The 27,619-nt window shown below is 42.1% G+C and overlaps 1 protein-coding gene across 1 annotated transcript in view; it reads right to left on the bottom strand.

Moving 5' to 3' along the window:
• tmem244 (transmembrane protein 244) overlaps nt 1-27,619 on the bottom strand; it is a 56,299-nt gene that overhangs the window by 7,446 nt on the left and 21,234 nt on the right. Inside the window, exons 3-4 of the mRNA XM_068028562.1 lie at nt 17,573-17,646; nt 4,196-4,321 (exon numbers count right to left, since the gene is read on the bottom strand). Of these exons, the coding sequence (XP_067884663.1) occupies nt 4,196-4,321; nt 17,573-17,646 (200 nt within the window). The remainder of the gene's footprint in view (nt 1-4,195; nt 4,322-17,572; nt 17,647-27,619) is intronic.

The following is a 27,619-nucleotide window of genomic DNA, read 5'->3' as shown; positions in this document are numbered from 1 at the left end:
CTCTAGCATGAGTGCCATGATGTCTCAGCTATTTGCATAGATGTCCACATCCATGGAAAGAGTGTCGATCTGCATGCAGTATCAGTCACAGCGGATCACCGAGTACATGCTGTCCCTGACCAATAGCCTGCACACAGACTGTCACTTTACGCAGGATGGACGAAAGCCTCTTCTTAAGGTGTTCCCACTTCTCATCCCTTGCTCTGCCGCACCCCCCCCCCCCCACTACCCCCCACCCCCAGTCAGAGCCACACATTCTGCCTCCTGCCCCGATGACCAAGTCTGCACAAGTTCAGGTGAACAGTCTTTGATAGGGCCCTCATGGGCTCCAAAACCCAAAAGACAGATGCCACGGGCATCTGAGCTGTCAAACAAGAGAACGAGCAGCCTGCCTCCAGCTCTGCAGAAGCCGCAGGGGTTGTAGCACGCAGGAGTAACAGGAAGCGGATGAGAAAGACTGATTAGTTGCACAAGGGGATTCAGTTGGTTGTGTATAACAAGATTCATGTTGTTATGTATATGTTTATTCCAATTAATCAAAGACTTTAATTGAACTCTTCATTCTCCTGCCATCTGCTTTGTTGCATCCTGAATTCCAAATGCACAGTAGCATTCAGGAGAATGGTCTGACCATGTTGGAAAGCGAGCAAAGGGTGAATGTGATGACTGGAATTTTGACTATGGGAATGATTTCTGTTGGGGTGGGGGGCAGGCGGGTGCAGAGCTTTTATCCTTGCAGTCAGATTAGCTGAAGTGGGGTATGAGGTCAACACAGGCTTCTCTGGTAACCTGATGAGTTGTGGCAGACACCATGGCCACATCTGGCTCTTCTTCTTCTTCCTCCTCCAACTCCTTGGAGGATGCCAAGTCATCAGCACTTTCCTCTTCCTGCAGCTCCATTCCTCTGGGCAGTGCCATATTGTACAAGGCACAGCAGACCACAAATATTCTGGGCACCCTTGCTTGTACATACTGAAGGGCGCTCACGTATTTGTTCAGGTACCTGAATCACATTTTCAGCAACCTAATGGCTTGCTCAATGATCACCCTTGTGGTTTTTTGGCTCCTGTTGTACCTTCTGATTGGGTTCCACACAGGAGCCAGTGGTCAGGTCCTCTGAGAGGAGCCCTCGTCTCCAAGAAGCCACCCATTCACTCTGCATGCAGAAGTGAAAACCTATGGGAGATGTGATTGTCAGAGAATGAAGAAAACATGGCAGTTTCCAGGATATCTTGCAGAGACATGCATGATAGCCTTCTTGTAGTCACAAACCAGCTGAACATTGAGGGACTGGAATCCATAGCAATCGATGAAGACTCCAGGTTGATCTGAGAGGGCCTTGATTATCGTGTACATGCAGTCAATGACTCCCTCCACCTGTGGGAATCCAGTAATTGCAGTGAAATCGATTACTTTCTGTGTTTGACTGGTCTCATCAGTGTCAAAGTGGACATAAGTGGCAGCCTTGGCAAACATGGCATCAGTCAACTAGGAGATATACTTGTGGACAGCAGATTATGACACCAGGAAGATGTCACCAACAGATCCCGGAAGGAGCCAGAGGCGACAAAATTCAGGGCTGTGGTGACTGTGATGGCCACTGGCAATGCATATCCACCTGGCCGTCTGGGAAGGTGATCTTGTTCCAGGAGGCTGCAGATGTCAGCAATGACCTGCCATGAAAACCAGAGCCTCCTGAGGCATTGTTGCTCCGTCATGTCGAGGAAGCTCACTGTCTGCCTGTATACCCTGTATCACCTCCTTCGAGCTAGAGCTCTGTGTCCATCCCTTCTGTCCTATGGCGAAGGCAGCTCTGTTCGTGTTGTTGCTGCTCCTGCTGCTGATGCTGCAGCTGTTTTTCTGGCTCCTGCTGCCTCTGGTGTTGGTGTGGCTGCTCCTGTTGTTTCTCATCGGAGGTCCATGCTATAGCTGCATATGTTGTTCCCATGCTGCAGTGATGTCTAACAGCAGGGAAGTTCAGATTAAGGCGAGTAAAATCCAAGGTAGGTGAAATTACTTCCAAAAGTTTTAAAGTGGTGGAATCAGGGTCTCAGAACAAGTGCTGGGAGCACATGCCTTTCACATAGGCAGGCCAGCAGATGTGCAGTTTCACTGTTTAAAGGTTCTCCAGCCTATCAGTTTTATTGAACGATGCCTCTCCGCTGTGCTCTTGCCATGTTTGCCCTGGTGAGTTCCACAAAGCTCGACAAGCCCGTGTGCTGGCAGCTAAAGCCAGAATCCTGGGTTAAAGCCACAATTAATTACTTGTTTGAATATTTAAATCATTGACTGACAACTCCACGGGGGTTTCTACTCACCTTGGAACACGTTACAGTAAAACTCAGAAGTGAGTGTGATTATATCAGGTTTTCGACATGTTGCATATTTCAGCCATTTAGCCCACTGCCCACTTGGCAGTTAAAATTCTGCCCCAGGTGTTCATCTTGCCACTAAAGAATAACAGCAAAATCAGCCTGTTTAGCTTGGGTATGATTCTTAAAGCAAAGTTGCCAATGTTTTTGTTGCTGTCAAAGTGCACTTTTTTGGATGGAAGAATTTGTGCACTGCACACTGAACTTCTTGCAGACTTTCATTTCTGTCTATATCTCTTTTTTTGCTGAAATATTCAATTTGCAAAATTGTACTTTTTGAAGTCTCCTTAATTATTACAACAGCACTAGTTACACCGAGAAAGGTTAGGAAGATGGATATTGTTCTGGTTATTTCTATAAAACTGCATGATCTAGATAAGAAGAACCAATTCATGAGGGGCAACGCCTAAAGTGTAAAGACATTTTAAGAGGCATATTCACTCTTGTCAATACCAATGTCACTCCTACCTGTTTATGAGAAGACCTGTTCCCCTTTTAGTTTATAGATAGTGACTGAGTCATGCCATCTGCTGCATGCCGACTTCCAGGAAACCTCAAGAATTGATGCAGCTCTTAGTGAAGCTGTGAAGATCACAATGGCATCAAACTATGCAGTGGAAACATTCCAGGTCACTTCAAGATACATCTGCCAGATATGTCAGTTTGCAGTTGTCTCCTATAGCATATGATTGACTGGGGAAACATGGTTATCACTTTTCCAGTGGAAAAGAGACACCAACTGCAGTAACAGAACCATTTCCCAAGAATCCAACGTATCACAGGACCCAAGTAGGCATGAGGGGTCTACATATAACTGAATAAATTCATGAACAGGCATGTTCAGGTTGCTGATCATAGAAATGTGATTCTGCACATTAAAGCCCTTTACCTAGGGAATAATATTTTAATTCTACAGAGGTTCCCTGTGCCTGCATTGTTGTCAATGGCTCTAGGGAGACCAGGACTATCCTTTGCATTCAAGACTCCTCACCCACATAATCTGCTCCACCTCCACCGTCTCAGTGTGGTGCTAGGGATTAAGTGATTAGACTTCCAGAAAAGGCTATTTGTCCCCCTGCGTGGCCACCAAACACAGACCTCCGTTGGTCATAAAATTAGTCATTATCAGATTGCTTCCTATCCCTTCTCCCCACATATTAGATATACATGTTCTGCTGAAAGTGAATCCTCTTCCCCTCCCTTATGTGGATCGATTGGAGAAGTTGGGACTGTTTTCTTTGGAGAATAGAAGATTGAGAGGAGATTTGTTAAAGGTATTCAAAATCACGAGGGGTCTACACAGGGTAGATAGGGAGAAATTGTTCCTATTGGTGGAGGATTGAGAACAAGAAGGCATAGATTTAAAGTAATTGGCAAAATAAGCTATAGTGACATGAGGAAAAACTTTCTCACACAGCAAGTGGTTAGGATCTGGAATGCCCTGTGTGAGAGTGTGGTGGAGGCAGGTTCAATTGAGGCATTCAAGAGGGAATTGAATTTTTATCTGAAAAGGAAAAGTGTGCAGGACTACAGGGAGAAGGCTGGGGAGTGGCAGTAGATAAACTGCTCTTTCAGCGAGCCAGTGCAGACACAACGGGCCAAATGGCCTCCTTCTGTGTTGTAACAATTCTCTGATTCTCTTCAAATGTGGTACAATATAGCTTTTGTGTTCAGGCTTAGGGCCGTATCCTGAATGTAAGAGGCATGTGGTTTTGTTTACATCAATATTAGATATCTCCTTAGGAAATATGATTATATTTTGAGCATGTAAATAGCACAGAATAATATTTACTGCGATTTATTTGGGTTAAAGCATCACATACCTGTTGAGGTGATTGCAATGTGAATAAGAGTAACTGTAATGGCATAATCCCATAACCATTCTTTAACCACTCCAGCATACAGCAACCCACAGACAAAGTAGGTCAACTCCATTGACATCAGGTTGACTGAAAATAAAAGAAAGAAAAATGACGCAATCATTTAAGTAGCATTGAAAGCAAATCTTACCTACTCTACAATTTTATAATCAGGCAATGCAGCAGCAAAAATGTATTTATTTCCCAGAGTGTAATGAAATAAAATCAAGGAAAGTTTGAAAACCCACAGTCCATTTCCTGACTAACATTTGTAAAAAAATGACAAATTGGAGATTTCAGACTGTGACCTTAATAAGTATCACGTCATGTACTACACATGGAAGTTATTCAGCGGTTTAAATGCAAGACAGGCGTAATCCAGTTATCAGTCCTGGAGAGACCTAACTGCTCAGCTGTCAAGCAACTAACCATATTGATGAACATGACTTCTATATTTGTGCAGTGGTTTTTGTATAGTTTGTTTTTCAAATACATTTCTCACATGAAGCCATGTGAGGTAGAGAATTATCATGGGTGCTCTGAAACAATGATACTGGGAAATATACATTTTAAAGATTATGTTAAGTTTGGTTTACCGATCTGCCAAATCTGTCAAATGATATGCAGTACTTTTCTCTCTGCTCTTCTGACCTCCGTTAACCCCAAACTTAAAATAAAAATAGAAAGTACATAAAGGAGCATTCGGAAATGTTAACTCTTTTGTCCCCAATATCCGTCCTAGGTTCAGGTCATTTGCATGTAGGTGTAGGCCCAGATTTCTGTCTATTTTCAATCTGTTATGTACCCATAAACAGATACAGCAGAGGGAAATCAGATTTGTTTTTCTCTTTGTGATGCTAATGGTTGAAGAAGCCCTTTTCAAATGGATTAGTAATCATGGACCCTCAAAAATTACAATACTATATAATGCTTATAATACAAAAGTGTTGCTTGTGAAGAATGTTTTAATAAAACATTTACAAAAACAAGTAAATACTTAGAGTAACATTTTGAAGACTATTTCATCGATGTCGAATCTGATGAAACAGATCAGACAAACCAGAGATTAGGGATACGTGTGACTCCAATAACATTCTAGTGCATGCTAACTGCACTGCTTTTACTGTGGTTAAAGATTGACTGTTAATGGCTTACATACCCAGTCAGTTTGCAGATCACATCCAATACAAACAGTTATTGGTCAAAACAGTGTTAACAGCAGTTGTACCCTATTTCGATGTTTAACAGGCTCAAAGCAGGTTGCAATTTTAATTGTAAAAAACTTTGAATAAACAAACGAGTTTCCTTCCCTTCAATTCTATTATAGAGTACTCATTTGAACATTACTTTTTTGGGAATATTTTACAGACCTGTGAAAACACAACCCAGTTTCTCAGTGTTAATTAATCAACAACAACAACATATTTATATGGTGCTCTTAGCATAATAAAACGTCGCAAGGCGCTTCACAGGAGCTTTCTAAAACAAAATATGATACTGAGCAACATAAGGAGATATTAGGAGAGATGACCAAAGACTTGGTCAAAGAGGAAGGTTTGAAGGAGTGTCTTAAAGGAGGATTGAGAGATGGAAAGGCAGAGAGGGGTAGGGAGGGAATTCCGGAGCTTAGGTCCTGGGAAACTGAAGGCATGGCCAACAATCGTGGAGCGATTAAAATTAAGGAGGCTCAAGAGGCCAGAATTAGATGAGCGCAGATATCTCAGAGGTTTGTGGGGCTGGAGGAGATTCCAAGATAGGGAGAAGCAAGGCCATGGAGGGATTTGAAAACAAGGATGAGAACTGTAAAATCAAATTGTTGCTTTACCAGGAACTAATGTAGATCAGCTGGCGCATGTGTGATAGCTATTCAAGGAATTAACATTATTGCAACATGATGGAAGAATTAAATAAAATGAACTGACAGCTTTTCCATGATTTCAAGAATCAAACCAACAAGAGATTATTATAAACGGAAAGTCCTGGAAATACTCAGCAGGCCAGGCAGCATTATAATGGCACTTGCTCACTGCATGAGTTCAAATTGAATACACCTGACTATCAGAGTAGTAGCTGGCATCCCACTTTCCCCTCCCTTCCTGATGAAAGTAAATGCGAAACTTACTGCTGGACTACTTGTGTGTGACTAACACTAACTACCATTAATTTGCATAAAGCAGGAGGGGTGCCTCTTTGTTCTGTCTTCCCTTTTCCCCTTGTGTTTTTCTCTCCCTCGCTGGCGAGGGAGATTATTTTGCAGACCCCTTGGAAAGTTGCTATGGGCCCCCATTTGAGAACCACTGCGCTTATGGATTGCTGTCCATTTTCGACATCTATCTATTTTGGTTCTGTATTTCAAGTAGTTACATTTTTTTAAGTCAGTATTGATTGTTTAATTTGACTCTTATGGGTGTGCTTTGAATCAAAGTAATTTTACATTGATGGATGATAATAGATCAGATTTTCTAGGTCATACAATCCCTGACAACATCCTGCCGTAATGCTGAAGACCTAGGTACCAGAACTGGCTGCATCCTAGCTGCTAGTCAAGTTATTCAGGTGTATCTATGACGCTAGTCCCTACTTGACTGTTGTGTGTTTGGTTAGTCTAGCTAGGAGAGATTACTGAGTCTTTGGTAACTTTTAACAATAACTAGTTTATTACATATTAGAGAACTATATACAGCTTACACAAGTATGTCTAACTCCACTGATGCCATGCTGCTTCTCCTTCTTCAAGTCTTTCTTTCATGTGATCTCTTACATCATCATAGTAAGAGGTATTACTTACATTCCCAAACATTAACCCTTTCAAACCCTTATACTACTTTGACAGCTTGAGAGATTGCTCACATACATTCTTCTGAAAAAAACAGGATAAATCTATCCAGGCCAATTACTGCCCTATTAGTCTCCTCCAAATCAGCAAGAAAGTGGTGGAAGGAATCATCAGTAGTGTCATGAAGTGACTTGGCAATAACCTGCTCTCCAATAGTTAGTTCAGGTTCTGCCAGAATCACTCAGCTCCAGACCTTATTACAGCCTTGGCCCAAATATGAGCCCATTTGCTAATGCTTAAGAAGTGAGAGTAGCTGCCCTTGATATCAAGGCAACATTCTACTGCACATGACACCGAAGAGTCCAAACACAACTGAGTGCAATGAAGGTCAAAGGGAAAATCCTCCAGTAGCTTAAGTCATATCAAGCCATTACTATAGGAGTTCCTTCAGGAATTGTCCTTGGTTCGACCATCTTCAGTTGCTTCATCAATAGCCTTCTCTCTGTAATTTCACTTGATCAGTGCCACTGCCACTGGACGGAATATCCACCTCTCTATCACTGGTGGACTGTGGCTGTCATTTGTACAATTTACAGAATACAACGTCGCAATTCAGCAAGGTGACTTCACCAGCACCTCCATCCTCTGCAAGTTGTAACTGAGATAGACAAGAGCAGAAATATCATGGGAAACCAATCAATTACAAATTTCCCTCCATAAGCTTCATTACCATCCTGACTTTGACAGATATTATTGTTCCTTCATTGCAGCTAAGTCAGAATCCTGAGTACCATCACCATGAGGGTTGCATTGGTTCAAGATCATTATCCTGGACAGGGATAAGCTGGCAGTGGTCCTGGTACAGATGATGCAAGGAAAATGCAGATCTGGCAATGAGCTGGTAGTTGTCCCAATTTTCCCTCATTCTCTGCTGTTATTCTACTGAATCTATTTGGCTTAAGCTAAGGAACAGAGGGAGAGCTGTTACATTGCTGGTGGTTTTTTATCGAACTCCGAACAGTGAGAAGGAGATAGATGAGCAAATATGTTGGCAAGTTTCAAAGGTGAATAACAAAAATAGAGTGGTGATATTAGGAGACTTTAATAACCCTAATATAGACTGGAGAAAAAGACATACTGCTAAGAGTAATGAAGGAGAGGATCTTTCTCAATCAATGGGGAAATTTTAACATGGGTGAGCAGGTGGGATTTGGTGTAGGTGGGGGATTAAATGGTCAAAAAATGGAAGCGTGTTGGAAAGCCAGCTCAAACCCGATAACTTCCGACTTTTACTTAGTTGGGACAAGGGGCAGGCAGCCAACTTGCTCCCAGGAGGTGAGTTGGCATTTTAAAAATGTTGATGCGGCTGAAAGCTTCAGAGTTAACCTGTTTTGCAGGTTTAACTGCAGTCAGCCAGATATCCTGGGCCTTGGAAAACCTGGCAGCAAGGTGAGGACAGCCTCTGGGAGCACTCCCGGGACCCAATCTCCCCTCACCATTAGGACATTCCCCCCCACCCCCATCCCACCCTCCACCAGCAACCTACTATCCCTCCATGCAAACCCAGCCAGGATTGGATCTATCCCTGGATTGGACCCCACCCCTCCAGGTCTGGGTTTGGAAACCACAATCCCCCACCTCCAGAGTCAGGAATTGGAGCCCAGGGTCAGGGATCAGACCTATCTATTCTTGCGGCCTCCTCCGGACCAATCCCCACTGTCCAACTGGAAGCAAAACCTGACAATCAGGCTGACTTCTGGGCGTGGAACCTGTCAATGATGTAAGATGCACTCTGTGGAGGTTTAACTCTACAGCATGTGGGGAAACCCACACTTCTGATTTCCTGCATACTACTGTACACTACCCCCACCACCAACACCACCCCCCCCTCCCATCACCATCACCACCCCCAATGCATCAAAAAGTTAAAATTCCCCCAAATATGTCTCCAGTCCTACAAGGAGGGAAGAAGTGTGGATCTGGTTCTTGGAAATGAAATAGGGCAAATGGAGTACATTAGTGCAAGAGATTATTCAGTTAAAAGTGATCACCGCATTATGAAAAGAAAAGAAAAAATATTGAAGGTAAAATGCTCAACTGGGGAAGAGCTAATTTCAGTGATTTAAGAAAGAACCCAGCACAAGTAGATTCGAAAAGGTAATTGCAGGGTAAAACAGTAACAGAGCAACGAAAGGCATTCAGGGAAGAGACAGGGAAGAGGCTGTGAGAGACCAGGGACAGAGCGAGACCGAGTGGACCTGCGAAGAGACAGGCGCATGCGAGCGGGAGTTCCAGCAGCTTAAAAAAGGTTGCGAGAGACCAGGGACAGAGCGAGACCGAACGGACCTGCGAGGAGACAGGCACCGGTGAGCGGGAGTTCCAGCAGCTTAAAAAAGGTTGCGAGAGACCAGGGACAGAGCGAGACCGAGTGGACCTGCGAGGAGACAGGCACCATCGAGCGGGAGTTCCAGCAGCTTAAAAGAGGCGTAATCTCACACACTCACAGGGACAGCAAGAGAGTTTCAGGACTGACATCACAGTTCAGAAAGTGACGCGTTGCAAGGGGAGGCAGCTGATTGGTAAGTAGGAACAGATGAGCATTTCTATCCTTTTTTACTACTTTCAATAGCCGAGGTAAAAGCAAAGATAGGGATTTTAGATTGTAGTACGTGGTGTTTGGAGTAGAATAAGGTCCCTATCGTAATTAGTACTCTAAATTAAAGGGAGTAACTAAGGAGCTTAATCTAAGAATAAGTCATGGCAGGAGAGCTCAGCCCCATGGCATGCTCCTTCTGCGCTATGGGGGAAATCAGGGACCCTTCCAGTGTCCCTGGCGACCGTGTGTGCAGGAGGTGTGTCCAGCTGCAGCTACTAGCTGACCGCATTGCGCAGCTGGAGCTGCGGATGGACTCACTGTGGAGCATCCGCGATGCTGAGGATGTCGTGGATAGCACGTTTAGTGAGTGGTCACACCACAGGTAATGGCTGCAGAGGCAGAAAAGGGATGGGTGATCACCAGGAGTAGTAGGCGCAGGCAGGTAGTGCAGGGGTCCCTGTGGCCATCCCTCTCTCAAACAGATATACCGCTTTGGATACTGTTTGGGGGGGATGGCCTCCCAAGGGAAAGCAGCAACAGCCTAGTTCGTGGCACCATGGATGGCTCTGCTGCTAAGGAGGGGGTGAAAAAGAGTGGGAAAGCCATACTGATAGCGGATTCAATCGTAAGTGGAACAGACAGTCATTTCTGTGGCCGTAAATGAGACTCCAGGATGGTTCATCTTAGTTTGTTCAGTTTGCTCACCCACTGTTTTTTTCAGGTTGTTTTTCTTCAGGTTTGCACTTGCTGATGTTCAATATTCAGTATATTCACACCTAATCTGTACTAATGCTTTGTCTTTCAACACACCATTAACATATTGTTTGCCTTTGCTCCATAACCTTTTGGTCAGCTATGTGGCCTGGTCCAATCTGCACCTTCTCCTTTGTTATCTCTTGCCCAACCCCCACCTCACTTGTTTATAATCTGTGACTTTTCTAATATTTGTCAGTTCCGAAGAAGGGTCACTGACCCGAAACGTTAACTCTGCTTCTCTTTCCACAGATGCTGCCAGACCTGCTGAGTGAATCCAGCATTTCTTGTTTTTGCTCCAGGATGGTATGTTGCCTCCCTGGTGCTAGGGTCAAGGATGTCTCGGAGCGGCTGCAGGATGTTCTGAAGGGAGAGGGTGAACAGTCAGAGGTCGTGGTACACATTGGAACCAACAACATAGGTAGAAAGAGGGATGAGGTCCTGCAACAAGAATTTAGGGAGCTAGATAGCAGATTAAAAAGCAGGACTTCAAAGATTGTAATCTCTGGATTACTCCCAGTGCCACGTGCTAGTGAGTATAGGAACAGGAGGATAGAGCAGATGCATGTGTGGCTGAGGAGGTGATGCAGGATGGAAGGCTTCAGTTTCCTGGATCACTGGGTCTGTTATTGGCAAAGGTGGGACCTGTACAAGTTGGACGGATTGCACCTGAACCAGAATGGGACCAATATCCTTGCTGGGAGGTTTGCTAGCGCTGTTGGGGGGCGCGGTTAAACTAATTTAGCAGGGGGATGGGATACAGAGTGGAGTTACAGTTGGGGGTGATGCACAGTCAAATATAGAAAAGAAAATGAGTCAGTCTGGAAGGCAGAACAAATATAGACCTGTTAAGGCACAAGTGAAAAATGCAAGGCTGGATTGCATCTATTTTAATGCAAGGAGTCTTACTAGTAAGGCAGATGACTTGAGGGCATTGATTAGCACATGGCATTATGATATTATTGCCATCACAGAGACATGGTTGAGGGATGGGCAGAACTGGCAGCTCAATATTCCAGGGTATAGAATCTTCAGGCATGACAAGGGAGGGGGATAAAAGAGGAGGTGGAATTGCACTGTTGATCAAGGAATCAATTACTGCAGTAAGGAGGGATGATATCTTAGAAGGTTCCTCAAATGAGGCCATATGGGTCGAACTTAAAAACAAAAAGAGGGCAATCACTTGCTGGGAGTGTACTACAGGCCGCCAAACAGTCAGGGAGAGACAGAGGAGCAGATATGTAGGTAAATCTCAGAAAGGTGTAAAAATGATAGGGTAATGATAGTAGGGGATTTCAACTTCCCCAATATCAATTGGGATAGTCTTAGTGTAAAAGGCTTAAAGGGGGCGGAATTCTTAAAATGCATACAGGAGAGCTTTTTGAGCCAGTACGTAGAAAGTCCTACAAGAGAAGGGGCAATACTGGACTTAATCCTAGGGAATGAAGCTGGATAAGTGGTAGAAGTGTCAGTGGGGGAACATTTCGGGGATAGTAACCATAACTCTGTAGAATTTAAGATAGTTATGGAAAAGGACAAAGATGGACCAAAAATAAAGGTATTGAATTGGGGGAAGGCCAATTTTAAAATGATAAAACAGGATCTGGCCAAAGTGGACTGGGAGCAGCTACTTGTAGGAAAGTCGACATCAGATCAGTGGGAGTCATTCAAAGAGGAAATAGTGAGAGTTCAGAGCCAACATGTACCTATTAAGGTGAAGGGTAGGACCAACAAGTCCAGGGAACCCTGGATGTCAAGTGAGATAGAGGATTGGATCAGTAAAAAAAAAGGAGTCTTATGGCAGATTCAGAGTGCTGAAAACAGTGGAGGCACTAGAGGAGTATAGAAAGTGTAGGGGGGGTACTTAAAAAAGTAATTAGGAGAGCGAAGAGGGGACATGAAAAAACACTGGCAGGCAAGATAAAGGAAAATCCTAAGGTGTTTTATAAGTATATTAAGGGCAAGAGGATAAGCAGGGAAAGAGTAGGGCCCATTAGGGACCAAAGTGGCAATCTGTGTGTGGAGCCGGAGGACATAGGTGAGGTTTTAAATGATTACTTTTCATCTGTGTTCACTATGGAGAAGGACGATGTAGGTGTAAAGATCAGGGAGGGGGATTGTGATATACTTGAACAAATTAGCATTGAAAGGGAGGAAGTATTAGCAGTTTTAGCAGACTTAAAAGTGGATAAATCCCCAGGCCCAGATGAGATGTATCCCAGGCTGTTATGTGAGGCAAAGGAGGAGATTGCAGGGCCTCTGACACAAATTTTCAAATCCTTTCTGGCCACAGGACAGGTACCAGAGGACTGGAGGACAGCGAATGTGGTACCATTATTTAAGAAAGGTAGCAGGGATAAACCAGGTAATTACAGGCCGGTGAGTCTAACATCAGTGGTAGGGAAAATATTTTAAAAAATTCTGAGGAACAGGATTAATCTCCACTTGGAGAGGCAGGGATTAATCAGGGATAGTCAGCATGGCTTTGTCAGGGGGAGATCGTGTCTGACTAACTTGATTGAACTTTTTTAGGCGGTGACAAAATGTATAGATGAGGGTAAAGCAATTGATGTAGTCTATATGGACTTCAGTAAGGCTTTTGATAAGGTCCCGCATGGTAGATTGGTTAAGAAGGTAAGAGCCCATGGGATCCAGGGTAATTTGGCAAATTGAATCCAAAATTGGCTTAGTGGCAGGAGGCAGAGGGTAATGGTCGTGGGTTGTTTTTGCGAATGGAAGCCTGTGACCAGTGGTGTACCACAGGGATCTGTGCTGGGACCCTTGCTGTTTATAGTGTACATTAATGATTTAGATGTGAATGTAGGAGGTATGATCAGTAAGGTCGCAGATGACACAAAAATTGGTGGTGTTGTAAATAGTGAGGAGGAACTCCTTAGATCACAGGGACATATAGATCGGCTGGTAAGATGGACAGAGCACTGGCAAATGGAATTTAATCCTGAGAAGTGTGAGGTGATGCAATTTGGGAATGCTAACAAGGCGTAGGAATATACAATGGATGGTAGGAATCTAGGAAGTACAGAGGGTCAGGGGGACCTTGGTGTACTTGTCCGTAGATCACTGAAGGCAGCAGCATAGGTAGATAAGGTAGTTAGGAAAACATATGGGATACTTGCCTTTATTAGCCGAGGCATAGAATATAAGAGCAGGGCAGTTATGATGTAGCTGTATAAAAAGCTAGTTAGGCCACAGCTGGAGTACTGTGTACAGTTCTAGGCACCACACTATAGGAAGGGTGTGATTGCACTGGATAGGGTGCAGAGGAGATTCACTAGGATGTTGCCTGGGCTGGAGCATTTCAGCTATGAAGAGAGACTGAAAAGGCTGGGGTTGCTTTCCTTAGAGCAGAGAAGGCTGAGGGGAGATATGATTGAGGTATACAAAATTATGAGGGGCATTGATAGGTTAGATAGGAAGAAACTTTTGCCCTTAGCGGAGGGGTCAATAACTAAGGGGCATAGATTTAAGGTAAGGTGCAGGAAATTTAGAGGGGATTTGAGGAAAAAATTTTTCACCCAGAGGGTGGTTGGAATCTGGAACGCACTGCCTGAAGGGGTGGTCGAGGCAGGAACCCTCACAACATTTAAGAAGTATTTAGATGAACACTTGAAACACCATAGCATACAAGGCTATGGGCCAAGTGCTGGAAAATGGGATTAGAATAGTTAGGTGCTTGATGGCCGGCACAGACACGATGGGCCGAAGGCCCTGTTTCTGTGCTGTATAATGCTATGACTCTATGAGAACGAATTAGGGATATTCCATGGAAGGGAAAAGGTAGAAAATATAAAGGTAATGTGCCTGGATGACAAAGAAAATAAAAGTTAAAATAAAACAGAAAATGGTAACTATCAGGAACAAGATTCATTTAATAACCAGCAAGATTATGGAAAGTCCAGGAGGGAAGTACAGAGGGTCTTCTCAAAAAGTGAATACAGGAGGCAAAGAGATGTTATGAGAAATGATCATCAAGCAATATTGAATTGAACCCTAAAACATTTTTAAATATTTGGGGAGAGAAATTCTTTGGTGCAGACATGTTGATTCCCCATGGGCAGGCAGCACCACAGGCTGCTACCTGCAATGGCCATGCAGCGTTCTTCGTTAATATCATTAAAGAAACCCATAAAGGCCACTCTGCCTGCCCCCAGGGAATTGATATAGTCTGCATAGTGCAATGAATTTCTCCCCCATAAACTGTAAGCAATTAGTTAGGGGGAAAGTTGGGTCTATTAAGGACACAAAGGGAAATCGTCATATCAAGGCAGAGAACATGGCTAAAGTATTAAATGAGTACTTTGCATCTGCCTTTACAAAGGAAGCAGATGATGTGAAGGTTACACTAAAAGAGGAGAGGAAAGAAATGGACAGAATAGTAACAGATAGAGATGTAATAAACTGGTTAGCTTTGTTGAAAGTTAGTAACTCACTTGGTCTGTATGGAATAAATCTTAGGTTGCTGAAAGAAACAAAGGTAGAAATAGCAAGGGCTTTGGATACAACCTTTCAATCCTCATTGGATACAGTTGATCATAAGAAATAGGAACGGGAGCAGGCCCTTCGGCCCTTGAGCCTGCTATGCCATTCAATAAGATCATGGCTGATCTGATTGTGGCCTCAACTCCACTTTCCTGCCAGACCCCCCATAACCCTTGACTTCCTGGTGGATCAAAAATCTGTCTAAATCACTTTGAACATATTCAAAGACCGATCCTCCACTGCTCTCTGGGGAAGAGAATTCCAAAGATTAACGACCCTCTGAGAGAAGAAATTCCTCCTCATCTCCATCTTAAAGAGGAAACCCCTTATTTTTTAAACTGTACCCCTTGTTCTAGATTTCCCCATGAGTAGTACTGGAGGACTAGAGAACAAGTAATTTTACCCCATTATTCAAGAAACAGGAGAGGGATTAATCAGGAAACTACAGGCCAGTCAGCATAACATTGATAGTGGAGAAGTTATTGGAAACTATTATCAGGGACAAAATAAACTTTCATTTGTAAATACATGGGTTAATCAAGTAGTCAGCAAGGATTTGTTAAAGGCAAATCATGCTTGACTTATTCGATTGAATTCTTTGATGAGGTAACAGCGAAGGCTGATAAAGTTGGGCAGTAGATATTATGGACTTTCAGAAGGCATTCAATGAAAGGCTTGTTAAGAAGATGGAAGCCCATCGATTTAAGGGGGAAATGGCAGTATGGATACGGAATTGATTCAGTAACAGGAAGAAGAGGGTGGTGGTGGATGGTTGCTTTTCAGACTGGGAGGTGGTTTGCAGTCAGGATCAGTGTTGGGTCCATTATTCTTTCCAATTTTTATAAATGACTGAGACTCAGGTGAAGGGAGCAGCTTTATAAAGTTTACTGATGAAATGAAACTTGGCAATATAGAAGAGAGTGAGGAAACTTGGCAATATAGGAGAGAGTGAGGAGGATAGTTGTAGACTTCAGCATGACACAGACAGGATGGTGAAATGGGCAGAAACATGGCAGTTGGAGTTCAATGCAGAGAAGCGCGAAGTGATGCACTTTCAGAGGACTAATAGGGAAAGACAGTATACCATAAATGGCCTGATTTTGCAAAGTGTAAATGAGCAGAAACCTTGATATTTATCTATAAAAATCCTTAAAAGTGACAGGACATGTTGATAAGGTGGTTAAAAAGTATATGGGTTATTTGAATTTGTAAACACAGGCACAAAAATTAAAGCAAGGAGATCATACTAGAAGTTTGTAAATCACTGATTAGGGCTCAGCTGAAGAATTGTGGACGATTCTGGGCTTCACACTTCAGGAAATATGTGAAGGCATCAAGGCAAACAGGTACAGTGCACAGTCATCAGGATGTTACCAGAGATGAAGGACTTCAGTTTTGAGGCAAGAATGGAAAAGTGAGGACTGTTCTCCTTGAATCAGGGAAGGCTAAGAGGGGCCTAATGTAGGTTTTCAAGATGATGAGATATTTTGCTAGAGTAGAGAAAAACTTTTCCTCTGATGAGTGGATCAGTAACCAGAGGTCATAAATTTAAAAGCATTGGTAAAAGATCCAGAGGGAGCTAAGTATTTTGTCACTCAGAGTTGTTGAAATCTGAAACACTTTACCTGAAAAAGTGGTGGCACCAGAAACTTAGCTTAAAAAAGCAACTTGGGCACACATCTTCAAGCTTCCCACCTGTGGTACTATGGTAGCAGTGGGCTTGCACTGCTCATTTAAGGTCCAAAAATAGGGGATTATGCCTCCCAGCCCTGGTTTTTCAGTTGCTTTATACAGCTGTGATCATCCTGAGCAGCAATAATACCACCAGACGGGTATCATCTTTTTCCACTGACAACCCAGGTGCAATGACAATCCCTACACCTGTTGCCTGGAGCAAAAAAAAAACAAAATAGCGAATTGAAATTGGTGAAGTTTCAAGGATTCTGTAAAGCTTTCAAATATCTGTACTTAATTCTTTTAAAATACCATTTACATTTTCCCCAATAATGAGCAACCTGATTGATTTGGCCATGACCACCCAGAGCACAAATGAGAGGGAAATTCCATTTATGACATTTTCATATTATTGCTGCCCCAGTAAAATGTCCACCCATTTAATATAGAAAATGTGAAAGTCACAGGGATCCAGCCTCCCAAAATCCCACCCAAAAATCAGCCAGTACTCAAAAGAAAATACAGGATTAAGAGTGGTTGAAGAGCAACCTGGGTAACTGTCCCCTTGACTTTGCACAAATTGCTGCCATGTTTGCTTACAAAACAACATTAACAACACATTAAAAGTAATTCATTGGCGAGAAGGGATTTGAAATATCCTAAGGACATGGTCAGGCATACATAAAAGGTAATTTCTTTTGTACTATATGGCCTTTGCTCAATGACAAGATCAGAAACTCACGAGGGGTAATTTTAACGTTTAGCCCCCGACTAAAACAGTGCCCAATTTTGCTTTTAATTTAAAGTCAGAGCTGTCTAAGGAATGGCCGATCCAATATTGCTCATTTTACTCTATCAGCAAAAGTTAAAATTACCTCAGTATGAGTGGAAATTCAGATGCAAATGAGCATCCTACTATTCTGTACTAAAATATTGTGCAAATATTACCACCATTAATATCTCCTTAACTCACAATCAAAAGAGCAGCCATTATTTGCAGCACTATTATGTATAGTACGACATTAATTTTATACTTGCTTACCGATATATTTTGAACTTGGGCATGATGGTTCTGTTTTGAAGTCGAATGGTATCAGAACATCGTATGTTTCAAGCCTGAAAACGTAATCAGCATTTTCATAGCAGAATTTCAAAAGCACTTGTTGAAATATATACAAATACTGTAATATAACAGGGACAGTATAATCTGACTGCAGATTAGGGACACTATCCTGCACAACAATATTCCTGTAAAGGGAGGGAGACACAGAAAGCAGGAAACTACAGGCCAGTTAGCTTAACATCTGTCATAGGGAAAATGTTAGAAGCTATTATTAAAGACGTTATAGCAGGGCATTTAGAAAATTTCAAGATAATCAGCATGGTTTTGTGAAAGGGAAATCATGTTTAACCAATTTATTGGAGTTCTTTGAGGGAATTACATGTGCTGTGGATGTATTGTACTTAGTTTTCTAGAAGGCATTTAATAAGGTGCCACATCAAAGGTTATTTCAGAAAATAAAAGCTCATCGTGTAGGGGATAACATATTGGCATGGATAGAAGATTGGCTAGCTAACAGGAAACAGAGAGTAGGCATAAATGGGTCATTTTCCGGTTGGCAAGATGTAACGAGTGGTATGCCACAGGGATCTGTGCTGGGCCTCAACTTTTTACAATTTATATAAATGACTTAGGTGAAGGGACCGAAGGTATGGTTGCTAAATTTGCTGATGACAAAAAGATAGGTAGGAAAGTAACTTGTGAAGAGGATGTAAGGGGACTACAAAAGGATATAGATAGGTTAAGTGAGTGGGCAAATACCTGGCAAATGGAGTATAATGTGGGAAAGTGTGAAATTGTCCACTTTGGCAGGAAGGATAAAAAAGAAGCATATTATCTAAATGGTGAGAGATTGCAGAGCTCTGAGATGCAGAGGGTCTGGATGTTCTAGTGCATGAATTGCAAAAGGTTAGTATGCAAGTACAGCATGTAATAAGGAAAGCTAATAGAATGTTATTATTTATCGTGAGGGGAACTGAATATAAAAGTAGGGAGGTTATGCTTCAGCTAAACAGGGCATTAGTGAGACCACATCTGGAGTACTATGTAGAGTACTGGTCTCCTTATTTAAGGAAGGATGTAAATGCATTGGAGGCAGTACAGAGAAGGTTTACTAGACTAATACTTGGAATGGGTTAGCTGCCTTACAAGGAAAAATTGGACAGGCTAGGCTTGTATCCGCTGGAATTTAGAAGAGTAAGAGGCAACTTGATTGAAACATATAAGATCCTGAGGAGTCTTGACAGTGTGGATGTGGAAAGGGTTTTTCCCCTTGTGGGAGAATCTAGAACTAGGGGTCACTGTTTAAAAATAAGGGGTCACCCATTTAAGGCAGAGATGAGGAGAAATTTTTTCTCTCAGAGGGTCGTGAGTCTTTGGAATTCTCTTCCTCAAAAGGCGGTGGAAGCAGAGTCTTTGAATATTTTTAAGGCAGAGGTAGATAGATTCTTGATAAGCAAGGGAGTGAAAGGTTATTGCGGGTAGGTAGAAATGTGGAGTAATCAGTTCAGCCATGAACTAATTGAATGGCGGAGCAGGCACGAAGGGCCGAGTGGCCTACTCCTGCTCCTAATTTGTATGTTCGTATATAGCTCTATATCTCCTCTATTATGTTTTTTGCCTTTTTTTTCAGATTTAACTTTACATTATGGCCCACTTATGGCCCAACCGTCATCATGGAAGAGCCTTTACAGCTTTTATGGCCATCCATTTAAATTTGACAATCAGTTTGATTCATTTGATTTCAAATGGAGTCTGTTCAGTGCTCTGTATAATTGCAGTAGTGCTTCTTTACTTTTATATTCTTGTGATGAAATTCAGTATCCCATCAGCATTTTTGGTCAGTTTTTACATCTGTGAACTAGCTTTTATTGATTTCTATATCTGGATGTCAAAATTCATTTGTACATCTACCCTGTCCCCCATTGTTTCCCCATTTAGATTGTTATCTCATATTACATCCTAAATTTACTACCATAGAACTATAAAATTAACAACATAGAAGGTGGTAATTTGGCCATTGTGGCTGTGCAAACTCTGTGCTAGAGAAACACAAAGTGAATTGAACTGTCTGACCTTTTCCCTGCTCTGTATCCTCCTCTTTTTCAAATATTTATCTAATTTTCCCTAATTCTTTGTTTTTATAAACTGCAGCTGCCATAATTTCAAACTTTTGCTTAATTTATTCAATTTTGCAATTTCCTGTTCTCTGTTCACTCTATTTCCAAGATTAGTATTGTAATATCCTGCTTACTGTTAAACTGGAACAGAATACCTGAAGAGTCAAATGGGTTAAAAGAAACGGGAGCTTTATTAAACACATCTTACTACGATGGTTTACATCTTCCAAGCCTATACACGAGGGTTCCACACACGTGGTATTACGTCATTTCCCGTGATGAGCATAATTAGCATATTTAACCCAGTAACAACCAAATGTGCAGTATACCACATTATACTACATCTCCCCCCAAGTCTCTGACTTCCATTTTTTACATAGACAATCGCTATGGCGCTTTTGCAGCTTACTATAATGCTTTACCATAACGAGTCCTCTTTTCCTTTGAAGGGGATTGAGTCCTTTGAGCAGTCTCTCTGACTCTGTTGCACAAGAATGGAATCAGTCGATGACTCAGTTTCATCATTCTGTTTATTTAGGTTCATCTTCTGGATTGGTGGATGAATGCAGCATCTCTGGTCCATTAGATTTTGGAGACAATTGATTTCACTGGATAGGAGGCTGCTTCTGTATTGCCACCAACGCACATCTATTTTGTCTCACCATAACATGCTCTGTCTGGACTATGTAGGACCTCGAATGTGGTGTCTGCTCTACCACTTCCCCGTACCAATTTTGGTCTCAGATCCAAACTGGCTCTCCTGGTTGGATGTCTGGTAGATTTTGTGCTTTGTATCATCTGTCTTGATTCCATCACTGATTGGATCTCTATCCTCTCTCTCCCTCATTTTTTCCAAGTTATCCTCCCTTACTTGTGGTATGAGTGTATGTGTGAGAGTAGGTAGTTGAGTTTTCAGTCTTCTTCCTATTTGTAGTGGGGTTGAACGATAACTCAAAAGTGCAATTTGAACATCCTCGTTCTTCTTCAGCAATGCTTTTACCGAACGCACTCCTCTTTCAGCTTCACCATTAGTTTAGTTTAAAGTTTAGTTTAGTTTAGAGATACAGCACTGAAACAGGCCCTTTGGCCCACCGAGTCTGTGCCGACCACCAACCACCCATTTATACTAATCCTACACTAATCCCATATTCCTACCACATCCCCACCTGTCCCTATATTTCCCTTGAGGTTATCTTGGTGAGCTAGTGGTTGGAATGAATCCATATGACACTGTGAACTCTTTGAAGTATTTGTTGCAAACTGCGGTCCATTGTATTAAATTACAAGGTCTGGGATTCCATGTTTTGCGAATATCTCCTTCAACAATGTAATTACTGCTTCAGAATTATGACCCTGCAGTTGCTTGACTTATATACTTATATCCATCTTGAGTAGTAATCTACTAAATCAAGAACGTTTTATTCCTCTGTTCAAAAAGATCCATCACATGACATTCCCATGGTCTTGATGGAAAAGAAGATGACAGCATTGGTTCTCTTGTCTCGTGGCGATGAATAGCACAAGTGATACATCTTGATATCATCTCTTCCAATGATTTTGAAAGACCTGGCCACCCAAATAGAATTTCTTTAATATAATATAAAAGCAAAATACTGCGGATGCTGGAAATCTGAAATAAAAACAAGAAATGCTGGAAATAATCAGCAGGTCTGGCAGCATCTGTGGAGAGAGAAGCAGAGTTAACGTTTTGGGTCAGTGACCCTTCTTCGGAACTGCATTTTGTGATGCCCAAATGTCCTTGGTGCAATTGTTGTAGTATGTATAGTCTTAGAACTCTCGGAATGACCAATCTCTCATCACAAATGAGTAAATCATCAACTACACTGAGATGTCCTCTCTGCTTATAGTACTCTCTGTTCATAGTACTGTCATAGGATTGTGTGGCAGGTATGCTGACCATCCTTTTGTGCAGTATTCTCTGACCTGAATGCATTCTTCATCAGATTTTTGTGCATCTCTGATTTCGTTCAGTCTCTAAGTTGTTGCTAGTAGAGTGGTGGTTGTTGTTGATGTAAAGGTTTCTACCTCTTCAATAGGGGATATATCACCTTGTTCAGGTCTTGCAATTGGGATACAAGATAACACATCTGCTGTGGTCTGCTGCTTTCTTGGAATATACTCTCTCTTTTCATCAAACCTCATCATCCTCAGTCTGAATCTTTGTACTTGTGGAGGCATATTTGCTAATTCCTTTGCATTTAGAAGAGTTACCAATGGTTTGTGGTCTGCCTTTATCTTGAAGATAAGACCGACAACATAGTCTGCAAACTTTTCACAAGCCCATGTAGCCGCTAATGCTTCTTTCTCAATCACTGCATATCTCTGTTCAGTCTCTATCAGTGAACGGGATGCATAGTAAACTGGTCTGCATTTTATATCCATCTGAATCGGAAACAGTACAGCTCCCAGTCCTGCAGAGGATGTATCTGCATCAATGATAGTGGATAGCTCAGTGTCATAGTGAGCTAACATATCAGTGATATCAGCATTTCTTTGATTCTCTTGAAAGCACTCTGTTGAACTTCCTCCCAACACTAATGTATTGTTTTGACTTAACAATTGATGTAATGGCTCATTGACTACAACTAGGTTGGGCAAAAACTTTCCCACTTGATTCACCAGATGCATAAATCTCTGTAGCTTGGTCATGTTCCGAGGATCTGGAAACTCCTTAATTGCTCTTGTTTTCCATCTAGTCCTTCTAGAATGCTTGATGTTGTCCTTTGAAACATGTCAGGCGTTGACCTGATACCGAAGGGTTGTCTGTTGCAACAAAACCTTCCAAATGGGGTGATGAAGATTGTGAGCAACTTAGACTCTTCATCTAGGGGGAGTTGCCAAAAACCACTATTTGCATCCACCTTTGTGAAGATTGAACTCTTTCCCAATTTAGCCAAGCTCTCATCTACAGATGACATTGAATGAATGTCACATTCCACTGCTTTGTTTAGCTGTGTGAAATCAACACAGTTTCTAATAGATCCATTTGGTTCTTGTACTGGGACCATAGAACCATAGGAGCAGGAGTAGGTCATTCAACCCATCGAGCCTGCTCTGCCATTCAATACGATTATGGCTGATCATCCACTTCAATGTCTTTTTCCCACACTATCCTCATATCCCCTTATGTCATTTGTATTTAGAAATCTGTCAATCTCTGCTTTAAACATACTCAATGACTGTGCTTCCACTGACTTCTGGGTTAGAGAATTCCAAAGATTCACAACCCGCTGAGTAAAGAAATTTCTCCTCATCTCTGTCCGAAGTGGCTTCCCCCTTATTTTGAAATTGTGTCACCTGGTTCTAGACTCTCCAACCAGGAGAAACATCTTACCTGTACCTACCCTGTCTATCCCTTTAAGTATTTTGTAGATTTCAATGAAATCACCTCTTATTCTTCAAAACTCGAGAGAATACAGGCCCAGTTTCCCCAATCTCTCTTCATAGGACAGTCCCGCCATCCTGGGAACCAGTCTGGTGTACCTTCGTTTCACTCCCTCTATGGCAATAATATCCTTCCTAAGGTAAGGGGAACAAAACTGCACACAGTACTCCAGGTGCGATCTAACTAAGGTTCTATACAATTGAAGCAAGACTTCATTACTCTTGTACTCAAATCCTCTTGTGATAAAGACTAACATACCATTAGCCTTCTTAATTGCTTGCTGCACCTGCATGTTAGCTTTCAGTGACTTATTGACAAGGACACCCAGGTCCCTTTGTACATCAACACTTTTTAATCTCTTACCATTTAAGAAATACTCTGCACAACTGTTCCTCCTACCAACATGGATAACCTCACATTTTTCCACATTATATTCCATCTGCCACATTCTTGCCCACTCACTAAGTCTTTCCAAATCCCCTTGAGGCCGCTTTGCATCTTCTTCACAACATACATTCCCACCTAGTTTTGTGTCATCCGCAAACTTGGAAATACTACATTTGGTCCCCACATCCAATCATTGATATATATTGTGAACAGCTGGGGCCCAAGCACTGATTCCTGTGATACCCCACTAGTCACAGCCTGCCAATGTGAGAGAGACCCGTTTATTCCTACTCTCTGTTTTCTGCCTGTTAACCAATCCTTAATCCATGTCAGTATATTACCTCCCATGTGCTTTAATTTTGCGAACCAACCTCCTGTGGGGGACTTTATCAAAGGCCTTTTGGAAATTCAAGTTTCCCACATCCACCAACTCCCCTTTATCAATTCTGTTAGTAACATCCTCAAAAACCTCCAACAGGTTCATCAAACATGATTTCCCATTCATAAATCTATGTTGACTATCCCCAACCAGATCATTATTATCCAAGTGTCCATTTATCACATCCTTTAGAATAGATTCTAGCATTTTCCCAACAACTGATGCAAGGCTAACAGGTCTGTAATTCCCTGATTTCTCTCTCCCTCCCTTCTTAAATAGTGGGGTGACATTTGCAACCTTCCAATCTGCAGGAACTGCTCCAGAATCTATAGAATTTTGGAAGATGATCACCAATGTATCCACTATCTCCATAGCTACCTCTTTCAACACTCTGGGATGTAGAATATCAGGTGCTGGGGTCTTATCAACCTTCAGCCCCATTAATTTCTCCAATACAACCTTCTTACTGATTCTAATGTCTTTCAATTCCTCATTCGCCCTAATCCCTTGGATCTCTAATTCTGGGAGATATCTTGCATCTTCCTTAGTGAAGACAGACACAAAGTAATCATTTAGCTTCTCTGCCATTTCTCTATTCCCCATTATAAATTCTCCTGACTCTGCTTTGCTTCTACCCATAGGATTATATGGTATGCTGTCTTCAGCTTCTCCAGTTCTGTGAACAGCTTTGGGAATTCAGCTCTAAAATTTCTAGGCTAATCTTCTCTGCTTTCCAATACCTCCACTTTGCAGATTAAATGCAAGTTGGTGCAAACTTTCCTGCTCAATAGTGAACAATTTTCATTGTGAATCACATACAATGTTTCTGTGATTGCTTTTTCTGATATTTGAGGGTTGTCTTTAATTTCTATTCCTCCTGGCCCATATACTTTCTTGCCTGATGTTTGAAGAATGTTCTTCTCTAACCATGGTTGAGCGTCAAAAGAAGCGAAACTGCTGCTCCAGTATCCATTTAAAGTGTGTCTTGTTTCCCTCTACAAGAATTTCTGCACTCCAGCAGGTTTCACTTGGTTCCTGGATCTTTCCCAGAAAAGGTATTTCAACATCATGACTATCTTCTACTTTGTGTATTTTTTCATTTTTCAAATGTTTCCCTTTTCGTATGTTCTGTACAGACTTTTTGCTATGGCACACAGCTTGGAGGTGGCTCCTCTTCCTTCATGAATGGCATTCGGCCTCTTTGGCAGGACAGTTTTCCTGCCTGTGTCTCTCTCAGCCACACCTACTGCAGTTAACCTGGGCTGCCGCTAGACGCTCCTCCTTTCTCCCTTGCTTTTTTCCACCATCTCTCCCTTTCTTATGCCTAACAAATTCAACAAATTTGCTGCTCTTGCGATGGGACTCTCTCTGTCACCTTGGACCACAGATGCATTCTGTTTCCTGCCCTCCACTTGTCTGCTCAGCTGGATTGTCTTTGCTAGGGTTCCTTCATCTCTTGACTTCAAGTGGTCTGACAAGGCATCATCAAACACTCCATCAATTCTCTCCCAGATCAGCTTGTCCTTCAAGCCGTCACAATCACAGTCTTCTGCCAGTTTGTGTAAGTTGGTTATAAATGCATCCACACTTTCCCCTTGACACTGTGTGCATTTGTTAAATTTGGCACGCTGCACGATGATATTTTTTCTCAGATTAAAATATGAATTGAGTGCTTTGATCACTTCATCATTGGAGGCTTTCTCCTCGTCGATACTTTGCGTTAGAAGAATATCATCCGCACAGTCACTCATCGCAACAACAGCGTACTGACCTGTTCACTGCTAGACCAGAGGTGGTGCAATACCTAGCAAATCTTCGATACCACTTCAGCCATGCCTTAGCTTGATTCAGGCCCACAACTTTTTCGAAGTTTTCTGGTAAAGGTAGGGATTTTTCCATGATTCTTGTTTACCTTTGCCACCATATTTACAACAAATTTACATTCCTTTGAGGCACAAAAAACCAGCAGAAAAGGTGATCCAACCATGGCTAACAAGCAAAGTTCAAGATTGTATTAGATCAAAGGAAGAGGCTTATAAAGTTGCCAAAAAAATTGTAAGCCTGAGGATTGGGAGCATTTTAAAATTCAGGAGGACCAAGAAACTGATTAAGAGAAAATTGAATATGAAAGTAAACTAGCAAGAAACATAGAAACGGACTGTAAAAGCTTCTACAGGTAGGTAAGAAGGAAAAGATTAGCAAAGACAAATGTGGGCCCATTACAGGCAGAGACAGGGGACTTTATAATGGGGAATAAGGAAATGGCAGGGAAACTAAACAAATACTTTGTGGCTGTCTTCATGGAGGAAGATACAAAAAACCTTCAAGAAATACTTTCTTTCAAGAAAAGAACCAAGGGACTGGTGAGAATGAGGAACTGAAAGAAATTAGTATTAGCAAAAAAGTAGTACTGGAGAAATTAATGGGTCTGAAAGTTGATAAATCCCCTGGACCTGATGATCTACATCCCGGAGTTTTGAAAGAGGTGGCTGTAGAGATAGTGGATGCATTGGTGATCATCTTCCTAAACTCTATAAATTGGAAGATTGGAAGGTAGCAAATGTAGCCACAGTATTTAAGAAAGGAGGGAGAGAGAAAATGGGGAACTACAGACCTGTTAGCCTGACATCAGTAGTAGGGAAAATGCTAGAAACTATTATAAAGGATGTGATAAGTGGACAGTTAGAAAATAATGGTAGGATTGGGCAGAGTCAACATAGATTTCTGAAAGAGAAATCATGCTTGACAAACATGTCAGAGTGTTTTGAGGTTGTAACTAGCAGAATGGATAAGGGGGAACCAATGAATGTGGTGTATTTGGATTTTCAGAAGGCTTTCAGTAAGGTCCCACACAGGAAGTTAATAATCAAAATTAGAACACATGGGATTGGGGGTAATATACTGGTATGGATTAAGAATTGGTTAATGGATAGAAAACAGACAGTAGGAATAAACGGGTCATTCTCAGGTTGGCAGGCTATGACTAGTGGGGTACTGCAAGGATCATTTTTTTTTACTCTTTCATGGGGTTGTGGGCATCACTGGCAAGGCCAGCATTTGTTGCCCAACTTAATTTCCCTTGACAGGCTTGCTAGGCCATTTCAGAGGGCAGTTAAGAGTCAACCACATTCCTGTGGGTCTGGAGTCACATGTAGGCCAGACCAGATAAGTACAGCAGATTTCCTTTCCTAAAGGACAGTAGTGAACCAGATGGGTTTTTACAACAATTAATAGTTTCATGGCAGCATTACTGAGAATAGCTTGCAATTCCAGATTTTTAATTAATTGAATTTAAATTCCACCAGCTGCCATGGTGGGGTTTGAACCCATGTCCCCAAGGCATTAGCCTGGGTCTCTGGATTACTAGTCCAGTGATATTATCACTATACCACCATTTCCCCCAATGCTTGGGCCCCAGCTATTAACAATCTGTATCAATGATTTGGATGGGGGGACCAAATGTAATATTTCCAAGTTTCCAAAACTGGGTGGGAATGTGAGTTGTGAGGAGGATGCAAAGAGACTTCAGGGGGATTTGGACAGGCTAAGTGAGTGGGCAAGAACATAGCAGATGGAATATAATGTGGAAAAATGTGAAGTTATCCAGTTTGGTAGCAAAAACAGAAATGCAGAGCATTTCTCAAATGTTGAGAGTTTGAGAAGTGTTGATGTCCAAAGGGACCTGGGTATCCTTGTTCGTAAGTCACTGAAAGCCAACTGGCAGGTGCAGCAAGCAA

The sequence above is a fragment of the Heterodontus francisci genome, chromosome 3 (genome assembly GCF_036365525.1).
Source record: "Heterodontus francisci isolate sHetFra1 chromosome 3, sHetFra1.hap1, whole genome shotgun sequence".
NCBI lineage: Eukaryota > Metazoa > Chordata > Chondrichthyes > Heterodontiformes > Heterodontidae > Heterodontus > Heterodontus francisci.
Note: the sequence above shows the minus strand (reverse complement) of the source record. Positions and strands in the feature narration are given on the sequence as shown.